General features: G+C 34.7%; 1 protein-coding gene and 1 non-coding gene across 11 annotated transcripts in view; both read left to right on the top strand.

Annotated features, from left to right (window-relative positions):
- The window catches only part of SCN3A (sodium voltage-gated channel alpha subunit 3), an 81,501-nt gene that overhangs the window by 18,381 nt on the left and 39,450 nt on the right, over positions 1-23,670 (top strand). For 4 of the 10 annotated variants that reach the window (XM_042994600.1, XM_042994603.1, XM_042994601.1 and 1 more), the window contains exons 8-13: positions 4,561-4,702; positions 5,804-6,010; positions 12,978-13,268; positions 18,919-19,266; positions 20,283-20,415; positions 21,922-22,160. In XM_042994600.1, coding sequence (XP_042850534.1) covers positions 4,561-4,702; positions 5,804-6,010; positions 12,978-13,268; positions 18,919-19,266; positions 20,283-20,415; positions 21,922-22,160 — 1,360 coding nt within the window. Of the gene's footprint in view, positions 1-4,560; positions 4,703-5,803; positions 6,018-12,977; positions 13,269-18,918; positions 19,324-20,282; positions 20,416-21,921; positions 22,161-23,670 lie in introns of all 10 variants that reach the window. The other 6 variants (XM_042994597.1, XM_042994594.1, XM_042994602.1 and 3 more) reach the window with 5 other exon arrangements.
- Positions 21,452-21,577, top strand: LOC122241758. Its single transcript, XR_006221981.1, has one exon.

Here is a 23,670-nt window from a genome sequence, read left to right as displayed (position 1 = left end):
ACAAGCATCTGTCAAAACCCACAGAACTTTACAGTACAATGAGTTAACACTGTGTGCAAATAAAAAAATAATTTGTCAGTTTGGGTATCTCTGGTTGAAATACAGAATGTGACAAAGGGATATAAATATATTTAAAATGTATAAAAAAAAACTGAAGGAAGGAGTGGGAGAATAAGTACCTATCTAAGCAACTTTGGAAATGAGTGAAGTCTGTAAGACAAAGGCAAAAACCCTGTACTCTAGTTAATAAAGTTGTTTCCCATGTTAGTTTGGATTAACAGTCCTGAAACAACTTTGCATGTGTACTGGTATTGAACAGTTAAGCATATAGATAGCAGATGATGGAAGCAGCCAATTTTTTTTATCTTTCCATTTATTTAAATTCAAGTTAGTTACCATATAGTGTAGCATTGGTTTCAGGAGTAGAACCCAGTGATTCACCACTTACATATAACACCCAGTGCTCATCCCAACAAGTGTCTTCCTCAATGCCCACCACCCATTTAGTCCATCCCCCCATCTACCTCCCCTCTAGCAATCCCCAGTTTGTTCTCTGTATTTAAGAGTCTTATGGTTTGCCTCCCTACCTGTTTTTATCTTATTTTTCCTTCCTTTCCTCTATGTTCATCTGTTGTGTTTCCTAAATTCCACATCAGTGAAATCATATATATTTGTCTTTCTCTGGCTGACTTATTTTGCTTAGCATTATACCCTCTAGTTCCACCCACATTTTTGCAAGTGGCAAGATTTCATTCTTTTTGATCGCTGAGTATTTCATTGTGTATATGTACCACATCTTCTTTATCCATTCGTCAGTCGATGGACATTTGGGCTCTTTCCATAATTTGGCTATTGTTGATAGTACTGCTATCAACATTGGGGTGCATGTGCCCCTTCCAATCAGCAGTTTTGTATCCTTTGGATAAATACCTAGTAGTGCAATTGCTGTATTGTAGGGTAGTTCTATTTTTAATTTTTTGAGGAACCTCCATACTGTTTTCCAGAGTTGCTGTACCAGTTTGCTTTCCCACCAGCAGTGTGAAAGGGCTTCCCTTTCTCCACATCCTCGTCAACATCTGTTGTTGCCTGAGTTGTTAACTTTAGCTATTCTGACAGGTGTGAGATGGTATCTCATTGTGGTTTTGATTTGTGTTTCCCTGATGATGAGTGATGTTAAACATCTTTTCATGTGTCTGTTGGCCATCTGGATGTCTTCTTTGGAAAAATATAAATTCATGTCTTCTGGCCATTTCTTCACTGGATTATTTGTTTTTGGTGTGTTGAGTTTGGTAAGTTCTTTATAGATTTTGGGTACTAGCCCTTTATCAGATATGTCATTTGCAAGTATCTTCTCACATTCTGTTGGTTGCCTTTTAGTTTTGTTGATTGTTTCCTTTGCTGTGTGGAAGTTTTTTATTTTGATGAGGTCCCAATAGTTCACTTTTGCTTTTATTTCCTTTGCCTCCAGAGACATGTCTAGAAAGAAGTTTCTGCAACCAAGATCTAAGAGGTTGCTTCCTGCTTTCTCCCGTAGGATTTTGATGGCTTCCTGTGTCACATTTAGGCCTTTCATCCATTTTGAATTTATTTTTGTGTATGGTGTAAGATAGTGGTCCAGTTTCATTCTTGTGCATGTCATTTATCCAGTTTTCCCAGCATCATTTGCTGAAGAGGCTGTCTTTTTTCCATTCGATAATCCTTTCTTGCTCAAAGATTAGTTGGCTATACCTTTGTGGATCCACTTCTGGGTTCTCTATTCTGTTCCATTCATCTATGTGTCTGTTTTTGTGCCAGCACCATTACTATCTTGATAATTACAGTTTTGTAATACAACTTAAGGTCTGGAATTGTGATGCTTCCAGCTTTGGCTTTCTTTTTAACATTACGTTGTCTATTTGGGGTCTTTTCTGGTTCCAAACAAATTTTAGGGATTGTTTGTTCTAGCTCTGTGAAGAATGTTGGTGTTATTTTGAGAATCTACACATTTTGAATGTGTAGATTGCTTTGGGTAGTATAGACATTTTAACATCAGTTGTTCTTCCATCCATGAGCATGAAATGTTTGCCCTGGTTTCTAGTACCGTTCTCCAATAAAAGACAAGGTCTTCTTGGACAAATGGCCAATGCTAGAGCAGGAAATATGAGTCTGTGGCATCTTGCAGTGCCACAAAGTTAGAAAGTGCTAAAAAAGACAAACAAAAACAAGACACACAGAATTATGAGGTTAAATCAAAGAGAAGTAGTCAATGAAGTCAATGAAAAAGCTTTCAATGACCAAAACTGGAACAATTTAAGCAACAAATTATATAAAACAAATTAGAATTCAAAGTGAAAATTAGTATTATGAGTAAATACTCATATAAACAAGTGATTGAATACCCATTCATCAGTCATTGGACGTTGGGCTTTTTATATAATTTGGCTATTGTTGATAATGCTGCTATAAACATTGAGGTGCATGTGCCTCTTTGAATCAGTATTTTTATATCCTTTGGGTAAATACGTAGTAGTGCAATTGCTGGATTACAGGAGAGTTCTTTTTTAACTTTTTGAGTAACTTCCACACTGTTTTCCACAGTGGCTGCACCAGTTTGCATTCCCATCAACAGTGTAAGAGGGTTCTTTCTCTGCCTCCTCACCAACACCTGTTGTTTCCCGTGTTGTTAATTTTAGCCATTCTAACAGGTGTGAGGTGATATCTCATTGGAGTTCTGATTTGTATCTCCCTGATGGTGAGCGATGTTGAACAGCTTTTCATGACTGTTAGCCATCTGGACGTCTTTTCTGGAAAAATGTCTATTCATGTCTTCTGCCCATTTCTTAACTGGGTTATTTGTTTTTTGAGTGTTGAGTTTGGAAAGTTCCTTATGGATTTTGGATACTAACACTTTATCAGATATGTCATTTGCCAGTACCCTCTCCCATTCCGTAGGTTGCCTTTCAGTTTTGTTGATTGTTTCCTTTGCTGTGCAGAAGCTTTTTATCTTGATGAGGTCCCAATAGTACATTTTTGCTCGTTTCCCTTGCTCTGGAGATGCATTTAGTAAGAAGTTACTATGGCTGGTGTCAAACAACATGGATGGAGCTAGACCATATTACCCTAAGCAAAATAAGTCAGTCAGAAAAAGACAAATACCACATAATTTCACTTATATGTGGAATTTAAGAAGTGAAACAGATGAACATATAGGGAAAAAGAGAGAGACAAACCATGAAACAGACTCTTAGCTACAGAGAACAAACAGGGTTGCTGATGGGAGGTGGGCAGAGGATGGGTTAAAAGGGTGGTGGGTATTAAGGAGGGCACTGGTGATGAGCACTGAGTGTTGTATGTAAGTGACGAATTCATAAATTCTACTTATGAAACTAATATTATACTATATGTTAACTAACTAGAATTTAAATAAAAACTTGAAATTAAAAAAGAAATTATTGAATAAATACATAAATGAGAGGTAATAGACAAATCCCCCATGCAGAAGAATTCCAAACAATTTATGTACTTACTCTGCTCTTAAGAAGGTGGATCATAACTCCCTGTTCCTGATGTGTGGGCTGCACATTGTGACTTCATAACAAAGAGCGCACTATGGGGGAAAAAAAGAGTAAATTTACAGTGGAGAAACTTGACAAACACTACCTCCAGTCAGGTGATGAAAGTTAGTGTCGACAATGATAAGTCATATCGATAGTATGTACCCTTGATATGATAGGACAATAATAATATTGTACCTCTGTGGTCTTCTTTCCAAAAATCCATAACCCCAATCTCATCATGAGAACAACAACATCAGACAAATACCAATTGAAAGAAATTCTTCCAAATACCCAAAAGTATTCCTCAAAACTATGAAAGTAATCAGAAACAAGGGAAGTCTTAGAAACTTTCTCAGAGGAGCCTAAAGTGACATAATGACTAAATAGAACATGGAATCCTGAATGGGATCCTGGAATATAAAAAGGATATTAGGGGAAAAAAACCTGAGAAAATCTGAATGAAGCATTGGCTTTGGTTAATAATAATGTATCAGTATTAGTTAAAATGTACCATACCAACATAAGATGTTAATAATAGGGGAAACTGGGCATATTTGGGAAGTCACTGTGCCCTCTTTTTAATTGTTTTGTAAATCTCAAGTTATTCTAAAATATAAGTTTTATTTTATAAAATTCTATAGTAGTGGCTAATGAAGCAGCTCATTAAGTGGTTCCCTACTGGCCCTTCTGGCCTTTCATTTTAAATAATTGATTCTTGCTTGACACTTTGTAAAGAGCAGGAGACTAATGATGTTAGAGGCAAAAGTGTGTGGTTGCTGCCTCTTTGTCATTCTAAGTATCTGTAAATCTGACTCCTTGCATCCAAATTTTCTATTGGTTTTCCTAATACATTTCATATAATAACAGTATCACTGTATGCAATTACTGAAAGTGCTCTACAAATACAGGCAAGAAAATTCATCATAGACAGCAACTCTGGGTTTTGACAAGTCCTTTATATCAACATCAATTGAAATAACTATAATGGCTATGCTGACCTTAGCTCCAATTCTCTCTCTTATAGCCAGTGTCCAGAAGGATACATCTGTGTGAAGGCTGGTCGAAACCCCAACTATGGATACACAAGCTTTGATACCTTTAGTTGGGCTTTCTTGTCTCTATTTCGACTCATGACTCAAGACTACTGGGAGAATCTTTACCAGTTGGTAAGTGTCTTAGTCCATTGGGGCTGCTGCAACAATATACCACAGACTGGATAGCTTATAAATAACAGAATTTTATTGCTCACAGTTCTGGAGACTGGGAAGTTTAAGAACAAGACACCAGCATGGCTCCATTCTGGCAAGAGCCCCTTTCTGGTTCATAAGCTGATACCTTCTCACTGTGTCATCATCTCTCTGGAGGCTCTTTTTTTCAGGCACTAATCCCATTCATGATAGCTCTACCTTCAAAACCTCCCAAAGGCCCCCACCTTCTAATACTATCACCTTGCACATTAGGATTTAAAGTTAGGAATTTTGGGGGGACATAAGCATTCAGGCCGTAGGAGTAAGGTTCAAATCAACATGTGTGGGATTTAATTTTATGAACATATATGAACTGAAAAATATCAATACTTGTTAGTAACACACTAGAATACAGAGGAGGGTCCAGTACAGCAAGTTTGCCTAGAATCCCAATTGTTCATTCAGTCAGTACATGTACAGTAAGGACTTTTTATATGAAGGACATTTCGCTAGGAACTATAGAAGATGCAAAGAATGTTCAAGGCTTTGAGTTCATAATCTAATTATAGATATAAAAGGAACACGTGAAAATATTTAAAAGCTCAATGCTCACTTTTTCTTTCTTTCCTTATTTAAATTCAAGTTAGTTAACACACAGTGTAGTGTTGGTTTCAGGAGAACTGTGATTCATCACTTACATATGACACGCAGTCCTCATACCAACAAGTGCCTTCCTCAATGCCCATCACCCATTTAGCCCATCCGCCCCATCCCCCTCCCCTCCAGCAACCCTTAGTTTGTTCTCTGTATTTAAGAGTCTCTTATGGTTTGCCTCCCCCTCTGTTTTTATCTTATGTTTCCCTCCTTTCCCCTATAGTGAAAGATAAATATATGATTTCACTTATATGTGGAATTTAAGAAACAAAACAGAATCAATGTTCATTTTAACACCAAACAAATCTTGGTCAAAATACAGGATGATAAAAAGTATTCATCTCCTCACTATCTAATTATGGAAATAAAATCTTTACCTGGGACATTATATAAAATACTGATGAAATTACCCTTTGTTTCCTCTAGACATTACGTGCTGCTGGAAAAACCTACATGATATTTTTTGTCCTGGTGATTTTCTTGGGATCTTTTTATTTGGTGAATTTGATACTGGCTGTGGTGGCCATGGCCTATGAGGAACAGAATCAGGCCACCTTGGAAGAGGCAGAACAGAAAGAGGCTGAATTTCAGCAAATGCTTGAACAGCTTAAAAAACAACAGGAAGAAGCTCAGGTACTAAGTGATAAAGTTTCATGGTTACTGTTATTTTTTTATTGTAAATTTTAAGTAGGAATATTGTTGTGCACAGAGGTCAAACTGGAACTGGCTTTTCATTTGGTATACAAGCACTGTCATTAGAAAAGGGAAAGCTGGGGCACCTGGGTGGCCCAGTTGGTTAAGCATCGACTTTGGCTCAGGTCATGATCACATCATGTTCCAGGAGTTTGAGCCCCATGTTGGGCTCTGTGCTGACAGCTCAGACCTTGGAGCCTGCTATGGAGTCTGTGTCTCCCTCTCTCTCTGCCCCTCCCCTGCTCACACTTTGTCTCTTTCTCTTAAAAATAAATAAACATAATTAAAAAAAAAAAAGAGAGAGAAAGCTATTCAAACCTAAAATTGTTTCTCAAGTTGGAATCAAAGGAACATTATCTATAGAAATTAGCTTGGGGTAGAAAACACAGTTGGGATAAGGTTAACTATGAAAGTGTCTCATGAAACCTGAGAGAGGAATCTGATATTCAGTTTAATGTGAAAAGATATATAACTGGTATTTCCAACTATTCATGTTTCACTCCTAATTATAACATTTGAGGGTTTATTCTGAAGTTAATTGAGCTCAAATGTTAACAAGAGAACTTTATGTATACCTACTTTTAGCCATTCTTTGGGGTTTCTGTAGCTTAAAAGGTGTTTGTTACAGCCCCTATCAGGATATCATGAAAGCATCTGCATTAGATTCCAACTTTAAATTCTCATTAATATTAAAAGGCTATTTGAACACAGGTCATGGTGAATGGGGTATTCATGTCTTGAGGGAACAGACAGAAGAACAGTATTGGCTTAAAAGAAAATCATAGGAAGACAGTAAATTCTGATTCAGGGCAGTGAAACTTACAGTTCCTCCACATTTTTGCCAATATTTGGTATGGTCAGTCTTACTAGCCATTCTACTAAGTCCTTCACTGTTTTATTCTGCATTTTCTTAATGATTAATGATGTTGAGCATATTTTCATGTTATTTTCTGTCTATGTATCTTCTATTATGAAGTGGATGTTTAAATCATTTGCCCATTTGTTTTTTAAACTGGGTTTTTTGTTTTCTTGAGTTTTTAGTCTTTATATATCCTCAAAATAAGTCCTTTAGTCTTCAATGATATATATACTTTGCAAATATTTTCTCCTAGTCTGTAATTTACTTTTCATTCTTCTAATAATATTTTTAGGATAAAAGTTAAACTTTGATGAAATATACTTTACCAAGCCTTTTTTGTTTGTTAGGTCATGTTTTGGCATTGTATCTATCACATTTTTGCCAAATTAACATCATACAGATTTTCCATTTTTTCTTCTAGAAGCTTTATAGTTTCATGTCCTATATTTAGGTCAATGATCCATCTTAAGTTAATTTTTGTGTAAGGTGTAATTTATATGTTGAGATTTTTCTTTTGCATATGTACATCTAATTACTATAGCACCATTTGTTGAACAAAATATCTTTCTCCACTAAACTGCGTTTGAACTTTTGTCAAAAATCAGTTGTCCAGATGTGAATGTGTCTATTTCTGGATTTTGTTCTGTTCAATTGATTTGTTTCTCTTTATACCAATACACATTTTTATTACCACAGCTATTTAATAAGTCTTGAAATTAGACAGTTATAGCTCTCCAACTTTCTTTTTCATAGCTGTTTTAACTATTCTAAGCCCTTTGTAACTTTATATGGGTTTTAGAATCACCTTGTTAATTTCAGTTACATTAATTTCTGTTGCTGTGTCTTCAAGTTCATCATCTTTTCTTCTGTAATGTCTGATGTGTCATTAATCCTATCCAGTGCCTTTTTCAACTCAGTTTATGCCATTTTCATCTCTAAAACATTGATCTGCATCTCTTTTATATTTCCCATGTCTTTAACATTTTGAACAGACACAATATAGTTATAATAACTGTTTAAAGTCCTTGTCTGCTAATTCTAAATCTGTGTCAGATCTTAGTTGGTTTTAATTAATTTTTTTTCTTCATTACTGTTCATGTATTACTGATTTTTTTTTTTTTGCATTCCTAACAATTCTCAATTTAATTCCAGACACTGTTAACTTTACCTTTTTTGGGTGCTGGATATTTTTGTATTCCTAAAAAATTTCTTGATCCTTATTTGGGGACATTACTTACATTACTTATAAACGGTTTGATTCTTTTGCATCTTGAAACCTTTGAAGAGTTATTAGGTAGAAGTGGTGGAGCATCTAGTGAAAAGCAGACTATTCCCTACCACTGAGCGAAGATCCTTTTAAATAGTATCCAATGCCCCATTAATGCAGTGTCTTCAAAACCACTGTTACATGTATTTTGTCTGTTTTAGTGTTTGTTGCAGGAGGGAGAGCAAATCCCTATTACCATATCTTAGCCAGAAGCAGAAGTCCAAATAACTTTTGTACATAGTGACTTTTTGATATATAGTGATTTTTTTTTCAGACGGATGGTTGTAGGTATTTAAAGCATTATTTGAATGACAGCAGATCTTTGAATTTGTAGATTCAAAATTTAAGTTCTTAATAATTCTTAGTTACTTTGAAGATGCACAACATATAGCACTAAGTCCTTTTTTTGAGGCTTTTTTTTGGTGGGACAGGGATTTGACAATGATTGTTTAGCTGGTTACCCAAACCAACCATTTTCTTAGCATTTGTTGAACAAGCTGGCTTTACTATTTTCATCTTACCATTGGGTACAGAGTAGTATCATTGTTACATTTATTGATTTTATAAGAAAAGCTAAAAAACAAGTTTGATGACACTTGAAAATCTTATGAAAATATACCTCATGGTTGGCAGAAAGTTCTACTACATTTCAAGTACTTAAGAGTTTACTTCAGACCACTGTAAATAAAACCCATTTATAAGATAATGAAATACATTATCTATTTACAGGGCTAATTATTTATCTCAAGGTTTAAATAAATATTATAGGAGGTAATATTTGTAGATTTTATGTAAATGTATCTTAAAGAATTGGATTATTATAGTATCATTTATAAAAACAGACAAAGCAATGTGCTTGAAAATACTACACAGATACATAGTACAGAGTAAGAATACATTGTGAAATTCTACCACTTGAGGGTAAAATATGGCATCAATTAAAAGAGTATAATCTTTTAAAGTTAGAAGTGAAAGTGCATAATGTCTATTAGAAGTTTAAAGAATCTAATTATCTACATCCTAATTAGGTCAACTAAAAAATGTCCATTCTTTTCACTTAAGTGTCAGTTATTGGATTCCAGTGAACAAATGATGATTTGATAGCTTCATACATATAAAAATTTAAACTGATTCTAGGGTAACTAATCCCAGTATTTTAATAGGGACTAGGATGGCACAGTACCAATCCAATATTAATTCCTTATTGAGAGTAGAGGTAACAATGCCCAGATAATAGCCAGTGTTGAAACACAGGAAGGGGTTGGAGGCAGACACAGAGGGAGACGTAGTCTACCCATGAGATCATTGGTGCTCCAGTGTAAACTTGCATCTTGCTAATCACCAGTGACTCTTCAAATTTACCATTTAGTCAATGACTTCATGAAGCCTAGCATCACTTCTGTTTTCATTTAGTATCTGTTGAAGGGCCTCCTAGTGTTAGTCATTGTTTAGACATGCAAAAGTAATGTAGTAAGCTCAGTGAACTCACAAATCAAATATAACTTTAAAGGATCATGAAAGACAAAACCCAACAACAACAAAAAGATTTATCCTAAGTCACCATAACTATTTGGCAGTTAACTTGTGATCTTTAAATGTGTAATAGTGCCCAATATAACATATCCCATAACAATGTATATTGATCTGATAGGAAAAATTTAATAATAAACTTTGGGGCAAAATTAGAAATAGTGGTATTTAAGAGATCCAAAATAATTAGAGGTAAAATTGAAACAGGTATAGTTAATGTCTTGTAATTTTATGGGTTTTTAAACCTGGATTTATGTCTTTAAATTTTTTTAAGTTTATTTATCCATTTTGAGAGAGAGAGGTAGGCAGGGAGGGGTAGAGAAAGGATCCCAAGTACAGAGCCTGATGTGGGGTTGAAACTCACGAACAGCAAGACCATGACCTAAGCTGAAATCAAGAGTTGGACGCTTAACTCACTGAGCCACCCAGACACCCCCAAACTGGATTTATGTTTATTTATTTATTTTTAAATATATGAAATTTATTGTCAAATTGGTTTCCATACAACACCCAGTGCTCATCCCATCAGGTGCCCTCCTCAATACCCATCACCCACCCTCCCTTCCCTCCCACCCCACATCAGCCCTCAGTTTGTTCTCAGTTTTTAAGAGTCTCTTATGCTGGATTTATGTTTAAAGTGAAGTATAATTACAAGCAGCCATGTGGTTTTATTTTTTAAGGACTGTGTGTATACAGTGAGGTATATACGCTAAATCACACAGAAAGGTTATAAGAAGAACTAAATGTTATTCCTTGAGTAAATATTAAGCATATATTTGTTATTTGTTATAGGAGGAATTCATCAATGCAATACTCCCAGTCTAAGTAAGCAGGACATTGGTCTTGTCACAGAGATGGGTAGAAACAGGTACACAGACATGAGAGGTGACAGGAAACATCTGCCTTTGAGGGAATCGGCAAATCACTGGCAGTGGAACAAGTGACAGATTTGAGTTGATGAGTGACACAGAAAATGTGTTGTGTCGGGAGGTTACTGTTGTTGCCTTAGAAATGCTTTAGTTTTGAGTTATTTGAACTGTTATCCAGAATAGGTAGGGAAATCATGTCTTATGCAAAACAAATTCCGGAAGTGATTTAAATGAACATGAGTTTCAGGATTATGACAAAGGAATATTACCACCACTTCCTTTATTTCTAACTGCAAACAAGTCAATAAATGATTAACACTGTGTGTTGCACTGTGTTACTGTGTATGCAAAGTGGAAAGGAGAATTAAAGACTTTATTTGGATAAAAATAAATATATGTATATTCATTAGTTCAACAAATGCTGTATATTATGTACCTCCTATGTATCAACTACTAAGCAACTCTAACTTGCTACAAATAAGTGCCTCATTTATTCACTTTATTTTATATATATTTACATTGGACTCATTCATATTTACAAAGGGCCCTTAATATTTCTCATCTTCCATTACTAATGATATTAGAAGTGATACTAAAATCAAGAATCCAATAAAAAAATCTGGCTCTCTGACACTATGTAATTTTATAAATACCCAAACTCTGAATTACTGTTCCACTAAATTGCTAGACAATGACTTATACTGAGTCTTAGATCTAGGTTTCCATAATGAATACAGTATTCAATATAAACAAAAATCTGTTTTACATTTTACGTACATTTTACATTGCTTAGCCCAACACACATATTTAATTCTATATGGAGTACTACGATTCCTATCCCTGGGATCATGATAATCTTAGAATATTTGTATTATACCACCTTTAGTTTTAAGCCTTTTTTTCTTTTTAATTATTTGCAGTTGAGATGAGATTTAGAAATAGAAGTTATTTTGGAGGCTTTGCTTCTCCTCAGGAAGGAAAAAACAAAAAGCATGTGTTATCAAACTCATTTTAAATTGTTTTATCTTCTTTCCTAAAATATGTTTCTGTTATACAGATCATTGTGACACATAGTCTTTTAGGAGATCTTCAAAATCCAAGTCTAAATAAGATGTGTTGTTCTTTTCCCACCCTCACCCCAGTGTCTAAGACAATTGACAGCTTAATACCTTTTTTGTCTTTATTCACCAAACATTTACTGGACACTTTTTATGTCAGGTGGCATAATAGGCAATGTGCACAAACACATATGACTAAATTCTTATCTAGCATTTATCTAGTAGAGAAGATAGGATAGAACAAAATGGGTGGCTAAATTAGAGTTGTTTGTATTCAGTAATGACATATGTAAAGAGTTGAACCAACATTCTTATAATTTAATCATTTCCACTTCTGTGATTATATTTAAAAACAAGAATATACTTAATGAGAACTCAGCTTTGATATGCACTATATCGCTGTTTCATATTCTCTCTAGTCATGGCTAAATCATTTTCAGTCTTAAAATACTATTTATATAAATGAAATTACAACACATTTGTCATGTGTCATCTTAGAGCTGGTTGTTTCTTTAGTATATACAGAAATTCAAAACAACTAAGTATACTTAGTGCTGAAACAAAAAAGAAAATATTTGAAGATCTAATAATCCCTTGAATGATCATTTCAGGCATTTACTGATTGCTATGTTAATCACTTATTATTTATAATAACAATAAATAATATATAAACATTAAAAAATTTAAAACTAAAAGTGCTATGTAATAAATTAGTCATGTTAATCTCAGTTCACCCTAGGGATGTGAACTATAGTACTGAATATAATTCAAATGAAGGAAAAGGTCAAACTTGCCAATATATTCCCACTCTTTTTATCTGGTGGTAAAGCAGTAGGCACTTCAAATGATTTGAGTTCATCACCAAAGGAAAAGAAACGATCTTAGTCCTAGATTTAGAAGGAAAAAATATCACTCAGTTGTTCACAGTCACATGTGGGAAGAACAAGTCTGTGGATGGAATTGGAATAGTAATCAGATCAGCAACCACCGCAAAGAGAACATTTGCTTTTAAAATGTAGAAGATATTTTTAAGAGAGCAATTTTGCCTAGAAATTAAGCTAATCTCAACAGGGTTTTTTTTTTTTTTAAAGACTCTCCAAGAGATGTACCAAACCTGACTTTTCTTGCCTTAATGCATAGGTTACCATATTGCTTTGTACTGTTTTAAATCGTCATTATTAAGTAAACTCTCTTGTGGTAAAACACAACGAAATGACCAGAATGTTTCCATATGCTTAATAGTCTTACATGGCAATGTGTGTACCACAGTCAACTGTTTCCAAAATGACTTGTTATAAACAGTGCCTGGCTTTGTCTCAAACAGGCAGTTGCAGCCGCATCAGCTGCTTCAAGAGATTTCAGTGGAATAGGTGGGTTAGGAGAGCTCCTGGAAAGTTCTTCAGAAGCATCGAAGTTAAGTTCCAAAAGCGCTAAGGAGTGGAGGAACCGACGGAAGAAAAGAAGACAGAGGGAACATCTGGAAGGAAACAACAAAGGAGAGGGAGACAGGTTTCCCAAATCAGAATCTGAGGACAGTGTCAAAAGAAGAAGCTTTCTTTTCTCCATGGATGGAAATCGACTGACTAGCGACAAGAAATTCTACTCCCCTCATCAGGTATGGTTTTCTATGAAGTGTTCCATTTGTTTTGTCATTGCTATTGCTTTGTATTTACTGATTTTGGCATATTTTTATAATATCTCATATAAATGAGGGACAGGGAACTAACATTTAATGGTTATTTAATTTGTATCATAAGTTGTCTTTAAAAGAGACTTTTATTAAACCATTGATAACGTTTAAGGTAATCAGCTTTACACATGCACTAATTTGAGACCCTGTTTCTTAATCTCCTCTTTTTTGGGGGGTGAGGGTATGAAACCCACCTATCAAATTTTTCTCTTCAGTGAGAGTTTTGCAATCTCTTGTTTACCTTTTTCATTTTGAGACCTCAAATGAACTTAGTATCTTTGCATATGGGTGTCTCCTTTTATTTTTTGAGGTTCTCACTGCAACATATGTATGAATTTTGAAAAGAAATGTTACTGGATTTTGCCTTATTCTTTTGATATGAGAACTGTGCTGTCATAAGTCTCCATTATGTTGACATGGTGTTGCTCTATGAAACATTAGAATGAAATGACCTAAGTGCTCTTGGAAGAGACCTAAACTGAAGACAGTGTATGTTTGCTCTGATTCAATATGAACTACACAATTCTGCAGCATATCTTCAAGCCAATGAGGGAAAGTAGTTTTAAATCTTTGTTAATACATTTTATGGGTTGCATAATGTAAAGAGTAAATAATTATGAAATCTGTGATAAGTACAGTTATGTTTGAACATTATTTGGTTCCCCTAGAATTTCATGTGCCATGAATTATTAACTCTTATAATCATATTAATCTGGGTCAGAATTATACCCTAAAAATAATGTTTTAGGGGACATTATATAATTGAGATAAAGCAAAAAACTGTGTATCAACCAAGAGGTATGACATCTTTCTTATAAAGAACAAAAACTTTTCTAAAAATTAGAAGGATAAGCACAAAATTCAATATAGTGTTTAGTTATTGGCTGACAGGAAAGGGCATATGCAAGTTATCAATGGGTGTTTATTTCATAATTTATATTGAAGATGTAAATAAAATAAAAAATAAATCGATAATAAACTCCATATTAATAACTTGAATTCTCTTAGTAGAATAAAATAGATGTGCACACACAAAAAGTTAAAAGATAAAAATCATTTCCCTTCAGATAATGTCAGTACCAAGAGATCCAATTATTGTCTTGCATAATACAAATATAAAGTATGGTTTTATATCAGCACAATGCATTTGGGATTAACTGGAAGCTCTATTTGTCTATTTCTGTGACCAGATTTTTTTTGCTTAAACTGTCACCCTTGATATTTTAGCATTATTAAGACTATTAGGAGTCATTAGGATTAGGATTATTTGACACTGTAACATAATGATTGACGTCACAGAAGCTTGTGTTCATATGTCAACTCCAAGTAAGTTCTGTGACCTTTCTAGTCACTTGTACTATGTTCAATTTCTGTAAAAGAGGGTAATGATGTCTACCTTAAAGAGTTGTGTGAGATTAAGCAACACAGAGAAACCTTATGTGACAAATAGTAAAGCTCTTATTAAGTTGGTGAATTATTCAAAATGAGGGAACTTTTGAGTAGTTTCAACAATCGCAAATGTATATGCATAGTAGCAGTATTTATGTGAGCACATTTATATGTTTTTAAAAACAGTATTACGTCCATCATTGTTTCATCACCGTGCTCAAAGATAAACTGCAGATTAGTTCATTCAGCCAATCAACAAATATTTTTTGACCACCAGTTAAGTGGCAGAAATAGTTCTAGGTAATAAAAATACTTCAGTGAGTGGATACAATTCACTAACTTCATGGAAATTTATACTAAAGAAGAAGCCAGACAATATGTGAGATAAGTTATACACTGTGTTAGAAGGTGATAAGTGCTATGGGGAAAAAAAAGTAAATCACAAAAAGGGGATCAGGAGCACTAACTGGATGTAAAGATTGTAAATAGGGTGGTTTGGGATGCTCTCACTGTAAAGGAGATATTTCAGCAAAGATTTTAAGGAGGCAAGAAAAGGGACTATCTCATTGAAGAGCATCCCAGACTTGTGGAAGAGCCAAGTGTAAGGCCCTGGCATGGCAGTATGCCTGGAATGCTCAAGGAGCATCTGTGAGCCTGTGTTGAGTGAACCACGGAGAGGCAATAGCAGAGGGAAGTTGGGGAACAGCCAGAATTTTAATACTCAAAATACAGAATCGGTATATACACATGCTATATATAATTTATTTTCCAGTATTTATAGATATAGGGATAGTAGGTAGGTAGATAAATAGGTTGGGAGATAGATAAATGGATAGATAGATGGGAGAGATTTTAAAAGTAAAAGAAAGATCCTATTAACATGGATAATTTACATATTCCAGTAAAGACAGACAGGGAGCATTAACAAAACTCACAAGCAAAAATATACCAGAAGCAGTTTACAATTTCTGGTTGTATAAACAAAAAAGGACTCTCTGATAGTAAAGAAAATCAGTGAAAGTAGTGGGAATAGGAAGCATAAAATGGACATGGCATACTGTTCAAAACAAATTTATCTTCTGAAAATGTCGAGGCAGAGAAGCCATAAATTATGGATACACTGCCCCATACTAACATAAATTTTAAATGTTTTTTTTTACATTTAGTCATTACTTCATTTTCAAATAGATAAATCATGTTCAGAGTATAACATGAAAAGGTACTTAAGGATGTACAATGGAAAGTGAATCCCCTCCAAAGATTTTAGCTATGTTGTTTGGACACACAGATGATTTATTTCAACCAGGTTTGTAGTTATAACCAAGTATAGTTGTTGATTTATTGAAAACATTGACAGGTACATATACTGAATTTGAAATGCTATTGAGTATTGCCAACACTCACTTTACATGTTCCCTCTAGAACATCTTTAAATTCTCTGCATCATCTCCCATCTTAACTTTTCCCAATTGACTTCAAGTTCAATCCCCCTACATGCAGGATTGTGTTTTACACACCTAATGTCTTCTATTTTCCCAATTGTTATTGAATATCATAAGAGAAAAAGTTCATATTTATCTTCTTGGAACAAGGCAAAAGAAAAATAATGAAGATACCTTGGACTCATGTTGTGCTGTGTCTGAGGCAAAGAAAAATGGCCTTTTGGTCCTCAAAGCATAAAAGCTTGTTTTCTTTGAGAAAGGGCTGCCACAGCTGTGGGTATTCCCTCTACTTTGCTGCATCTTCTAGTGTGTTATTTTTGGTTTATTTTCTCTGAGTACTATTTTTGTTATCTTCTTTTTCAGTCTCTGTTGCCTTGAAAGCTCTGCTCATACCCGTTATTATACTTTCCAAAGAGTGAATAGAAATTTCAAATAAACTCAAAATTCTGGAAAGCCTTTGAAACACCCCAACATAAAAACATGCAAATTAAATGAATGTGCCAGATACATTATAATGTACACACATACCACATATCACATACTCCCAACCAATATCCTGTAGACTGATTTTCAGTTCCCAAAGTCAGTTGTGGAACATAGGTACATTAAGATGATCACCCTGTGCCATCCTAGGGATTAGTGTAAGAAAAAGTTAGCTTTCTTCTAACACTTGCATTAGAATCACCTGGAATATGTGTGGGATAGTAAAAAAAAATGGGACCTAAAAATACACACCAAAGTTTCAAAACACAAGTTTGAGAATAACCACTATTATATTGCTAATTAAAATTGAGTCCAAGGAGATTAAAACATTAACATTCTTTATTACTGGGGGCTGAGTTTATGTCTGCATGGTATCTGATTTCTTGATCACTTTGATTGATTAGAAAATCAGTCTAACCACTGTCTAGCACTGGGTAGCCAACTATGTGTGAACTGAGTGTCACAGGGGCACAGTCTCAAGTTGGACAAGCTGGATAGTCAATAGTTCCTGTGGATAGTCTAAGTAAGTCCAAAGCAAGAGCACATTTCTTAATGAAAAATATCTTTCCAGAACATCACTATGACAGAGGGCAACAGCAATTATTCTGGTGCTTTGCAGTCTGGGAAAAGCCATAAAAATAAAGCTAAAAATGGGACCTAAGAAAATCAGCATGACCTAATTAGGCAGAGGAACCAAAAATAAATTTGATGGAGTCTGCCTTTCCTATGTTTTTTCCCACTAAAATTATTTTATTTGGCTTTATACTGAGGTTTGGAGGAAGAATGGGAAGGTCCAGGCATGTCTGCTGCAGGCATAGGGATATATGTGTGTGTGTGTGTGTGTGTGTGTGTGTGTGTGTGTGTGTATACACACATACATATAAAACCCTGACAATGAAGATAGATAGGAGAGGTTATGAGAGTCTAAGCAGGGGGAGCAATGGGGAATGCCATTTTCTTTAAGTTTATGTATTTATTTTGAGAGAGAGAGCACGAGCAAGGGAAGGGCAGAAAGAGGGAGAGAGAGAATCCCAAGCTGGCTCTACATTGTCAGTGCAGAGCCAACACAGGGCTCAACTATGACATCATGATCTGAGCCGAGACAAGGAGTCAGCCGTTTGATGGACAGAGCCACCCAGGCACTCCTGGGAATGTCATTGTTAATGATGAGGAGAATAAACAAAGATTCTACAGACTGAATAGAGATTTTTTTTAAACTATCGCCAAGTTCAGAATAGAGATATTTGGTGTTGCTAGTTTAAAATTCATTCAAAAGGGTGAAAGAAGGGATTTCATGTTAAATCTTCATTTTCCAATACCATTTACCCAATTTATTTGAGAACATATGTAATAAAAAAGTTCTGAATCATCCAGTTCCTTTTAATAAAATTGAAGCGAGATCAGAAGGATAAGCTATCTTCTACCTCATCCTCCTTGGTAAAGTCATGTATATATGTCTTGCCTTTTTAAACTAGTGTTGAATTTTAAGTGATAATAGAATTTATATGGCAGTTTAGGAATTCTCTCTGTTGTGTTTGCTATGACATATATTCTCTCATGGTGAATCACTAGTAGCTATATTTGGGAAACTATTAGCAAATTTGCAAGACAGCATCATAGGTAAGTTTCGTGACTTTTATTCCCACATGGACAGAGACCAACAGATCCAGAAAGAAAGTAAACTAATTTCCTTTTAGAATCCAAAAAAAAAAAAAAAGAAAACAGAGAGATAATAATTTTGTTTTTAAATCATTATCTAGAAGTAACACATTTGGCATACATATTTTAAATTTGAGCCAACAATCTCTCTTGAGCCATAACTTATTTTCCAAGTTGCATGCCCTTCAGATCATAGCTTTTCAGAGTGAAAGCCATCTGTTTGTTTAACCACCACTTCCTCCAAAAAGAATCATTTGTCCTTTCTTGTATCAGTTCTACACCTATAACATTATAATAACAAAATCCACCTCATAGTATTAGAGTTAAGAACAAATGAAATAAATGGTCATGCACTTAGTAAATTATAAATCGCAATTCTTAATCAGAAAAACACCCTTTATGCCCAAATTTGCATTGTAGTCTTTAATAAAAATATCAAAACATATGTGTTCTCTCTAAACTTGTTTAGAGCAAGTGTTTAAGAGCCTGTGTTTAAGAGCAAGACTATTCTAATCCAAACAGATTCTGCAATATTAAGACTTTTGTTAAGTAACTGTGTTCCCCCCCACTCCCAATTCCTTTCTCCCTTGCTCTCTCCTCAGTCTCTGTTAAGTATCCGTGGCTCCCTGTTTTCCCCACGACGCAATAGCAAAACAAGCATTTTCAGCTTCAGAGGCCGGGCAAAGGATGTCGGTTCTGAAAATGACTTTGCTGATGATGAGCACAGTACATTTGAAGACAGCGAGAGCAGGAGAGACTCACTGTTTGTGCCGCACAGACATGGAGAGCGACGCAACAGTAACGTTAGTCAGGCCAGTATGTCATCCAGGATGGTGCCAGGGCTTCCAGCAAATGGGAAGATGCACAGCACTGTGGATTGCAATGGTGTGGTTTCCTTGGTGGGTGGACCGTCAGCTCTAACCTCACCTACTGGACAACTTCTGCCAGAGGTGATAATAGATAAGTTAGCTACTACTGACATTACACACCAATTTGAAATAATCAAAGTCTGGGCGGTTTAGCCTGTTATACCATCCTGCTTCCCCCAAATGAAATGCCTCAAAAATACTATATGATGCATTGAAGGAAAAACAATAGAATCTTTAGAACCAACTGAACTGTAGAAGACCATTAGCTTTCAAATGCATTAGAGTTTTTAGAGTCTGAGAAGAAACATCTGCAAATTCGGTAGACGTACCAACACAAAATAATGGACACTGTGACAACCAAATTGTTATTATAAATGCATGTTCACACAGAATTATACAATTATTTATTAATATAATGGAAATTTCATACACTTAAAATTAAATGTTATAATGACCAATATATTGATAATAGGCAGTTTCCACACAAATATCAATATTACAGGGAAGTTAAAATGTTTTGATGTCTATTAAGATGACCCTAAAATGTTTTGATTCTTATAGGATGGCATATAGAAATAATCAAAGAAATCTCAGGAAAGCACACACATTTCATTGTACATCTGTGTTTGTGCATGGAAAAAAAATTGGCCCATATATGTCAATATAGCTTCAAAGAAAATAACTCTGCCTTGCAACATTTTAATCCTACTACTTTTTTTGGGGGGGGGGAAAGATTGACCTGATTATTAATCATTGAGATAAGCTGAAAATAATCTGCATTTGAATGAAATGAAACAATATATGACTTTAGCATGCTTATGAAATTTCTCTGAAAATTCTAACAGGTTAATTAAAATATTCCTGCAACAAAATTGTCCTATACAATTGCATCCAACTGGTGAATTCTTGTTAAATGCTATCGCTTGTGATAATTTTTAAAAGGTGTTTTTAACTTAATAATAAATTTAATATTTTATTATTACTTGAAAACTATTAACTGGAAAAACTGCATGTAGGATGATTTTCCAAAGAAATGCTCTGTGGTATTGTATTATTCATTGAAAGGGTGGTTTGAACCATCAGTATTTGGTTTGCAGGGCACCACCACTGAAACAGAAGTCAGAAAGAGAAGGCTAAGTTCTTACCAGATTTCAATGGAGATGCTAGAGGATTCCTCTGGAAGGCAAAGAGCCATGAGCATAGCCAGCATCCTGACCAATACAATGGAGGGTAAGAAGCAAGCCACAAGATAGTCAGCTTTACATGATGATATGCTTTGTGGAACTATCTCTTCTTCCTATAGAATTAATAAAGTCAATTACCTAAGATCAGAACTGTGTAACAGACCTACGTAGATGATATGTAAAATATGGTATTATCACACTGGTTACAAAAACTAATATTGTCCCTTTTTCTTTTTAACACCTTATCTGCTCTGCAGAGTGGTATTACTCCACTGGATTTTATGTCAGTGAGGATTTATCTTTATGTTACATTATCCTTAAACAATTAAACACTTCCCTTGTTAAGTCTTGGTATGTAAAAGAACAAGGAAACACCTCTTTCAAGCTTTAGTCAGTTCTCTGGGCAGGGAGGTAGTGATGTAGTTGGAGGAGGCATATAAATAAATTGGATAAATAAAAACTTGTGTTTAACATTGACCCTAAAAAAAGATCTCTCCTCCATCTTCCACATGTACAGAAACCATTACATTCCTCCAAAGGAGAGCTCACACAAATGCTTGTTAATTTTGACACATGGGAGGGGGCAGCAACTATTAATCTTCTGTTTATTCATTAAATAAGTCTCCAGTTCATGAAGTCTGGAGGGATATTACATTAGTTTTGCAATTTTATAAGTCTTTTATATAAGTAGTATTTAACATGTGTTTAGAAAATATCAATTACATTTTGTCTCTTGTCCTGTTGGTGTATGTGATACCTGAACAGTCACATAATAATTATAAAAGGTTTCACAAATTAAAATTACTAGCAACTTTTAAAAATATTTTAGGCTAAAGTTCTGAAAAATATGAGTAAATATGAATAACATAAATAGATTTCGGTTTGAATCTATACTAAAAAGGGCACACTACATTCTCGTTAATGCTAATGTGGAGACAATCAGAGGAGAGAGCTGGTCACACATTAATAAGAATCATAGCTTTAGACAGTGTTCTTACAAAGGCACTTTCAAAAGAAATAATACATGTTTGATACATTTAATTAAAAGATTATTTAAGATTATTTAAAAATTGTTTTGATGGTGGACATTTATTTTTATTCAGTTTTTTCTTAAAGTGAAGATAACTCTTTGTAAATGTCCTAGCGAAATACAGTAGCTTTCTGTTCACCCTTTGCAAGTTAAGAGGGTGGATCCACTACTGACATTAAAAAAAATGTTTTCATAAAAAGAATAGAGCAATTTAATCAATAATTACCTAGTTATTAGCTAATGAAGTTAGCTTATTTGAAGCAAAACATTAAGTTGAAGGTATTTATTTTCTGTACTTAATTAAAGGAGAAAGAAAAAATGTCTGTATCTTCATATGAAATTTATAATGAATATTTTGTGAACATATTTAATGGGATTGCCTTCTCAGGTTTCTTAAGCTAAGTAATATGAACTTTCATCCCCAGATAGAAGCACTGATTTTGTCAAATATTGTATAATCTAGAGCAACAATAATTCATTTTTATTGTTATTTACTACTCTTCCTTTTTATTGTTCCCCTAGAACTTGAAGAATCTAGACAGAAATGTCCTCCATGCTGGTACAGATTTGCCAATGTGTTTTTGATCTGGGACTGCTGTGATGCATGGTTAAAAGTAAAGCATCTTGTGAATTTAATTGTCATGGATCCATTTGTTGATCTTGCCATCACTATTTGCATTGTCTTAAATACCCTCTTTATGGCTATGGAGCACTACCCAATGACCGGTCAATTCAGTAGTGTATTGACTGTAGGAAACTTGGTAAGTTCATTTGAAGTTTACTTATTCCCTTTGACAAGGATGGGGGATATAGACCAAGGGAAAAAAAATCCCTTTGTGCTGTGTAGGGAATCTCAGTGATAAGATCTAAAAGTCAACTGGTATGAATGCTGATTGGTCAGAACAATGTCCATGCTGATTGACCATGGTGTCTTACCAGTTGTAAACTTTTTAAATCTTTACTGCCATTCTTGCTGAAGTATAGGTTTAGAAAAACCATGATATCTAATTCCAGCTCCACAAAAATGCTGTTTTAATATACACAGCCTCTAAAGAAATCATGTCCATTGAAGGGAATATATAAAGATTGATTTCTGTACGAAAGAAGACATAGTTGTTTCAAATTGAATTACCTAATAAAATGCTTCAGTAGTATTCACATAAGTGAAGAAACAGTAAAAACGCATTTGTAATTTAGTCATACTTTTGGTTCAAAATACTTGAGCAGGCATCTGTGTATGTATGTGTTGACAAGTACATTTCCTCCTTAATCTATATGAGAAAATTGAAATGGATAAACAAGTAACGAAAGGATTATTCAAGAGCTTCCTTTGGGGCACAAGACAGAAATAAACTCAAATTACCTTAAGAGGAAAATAAAAAGAGTGACCCCTAAAATGGAAAGAAAAAGATGAACTACCAAACCATATAAAGGGTAATTCTGCAGTTGGGCTTCAGGAAATGCTTTAACCAAGGACTTAGATGTAGCCCAAGTGTTCACTTTGTCTTTTATCTCTGGGTCAGGGAACATGTTTAGGCATACCTCACTGGTTTTACATCTTGTAATATCTGCACTAGAAAAAGACTGGATCTCTTTTTCAGTTCCAGTTCAAAGACTCTCATGATAGGACTCTTGTTTGGTATAGCTTGAGTCAGATGCTCACCTCTGGCTTAATCAGAGGCACAGGGTGGAGCCATGTGAAAACATGACAGATCTGAGGAATCATACAAGTGGAGGAGCAATTCCCAACAGAAGTTGAAAAGGGAATCCTGGGCAGACGATTTCGTAAAAGTCTACCCAGTAAGTGGCCTCAACTTAACTACATTATTTGACTTAGTAAAACACACATCTGATTCTTGAGATTTTCTTCATCCTTGACACCTGTGATACTGATTTTTCTTAAATGATTGTTCCTTGATCTTTCCGATCACTCTATCTTTGCCTTCTTTTCTGGGCTTCTTATGTCTACTAAGGCTATGTTTTCCATTCAATGTTTTTATGTACTCAACAACGATAGGAATTATCTACTATTGTGGTATAAGCTGTATCCCAGTTCTATATTTCCAACTGTTACAGATGGTTGTTCAAGGATAGCTTTAAACACAGTATGTGACAGCTGAAAGATCATCTTTCTCACAGCTTATTGAAAGTCCTAACAATTTCAATGTAGTCTTGTGTTACCTCTAGTAGTAACCTCCCAGCTTCAAAGAGCCTTTCAACTTCAAAGCTAGAAATCGGATAGCCATTTTGACTTACTTCTCCTTTATTTCT

The sequence above is a fragment of the Panthera tigris genome, chromosome C1 (assembly GCF_018350195.1).
Source record: "Panthera tigris isolate Pti1 chromosome C1, P.tigris_Pti1_mat1.1, whole genome shotgun sequence".
In the NCBI taxonomy this organism is placed as follows: Eukaryota; Metazoa; Chordata; class Mammalia; order Carnivora; family Felidae; genus Panthera; species Panthera tigris.
Note: the sequence above shows the minus strand (reverse complement) of the source record. Positions and strands in the feature narration are given on the sequence as shown.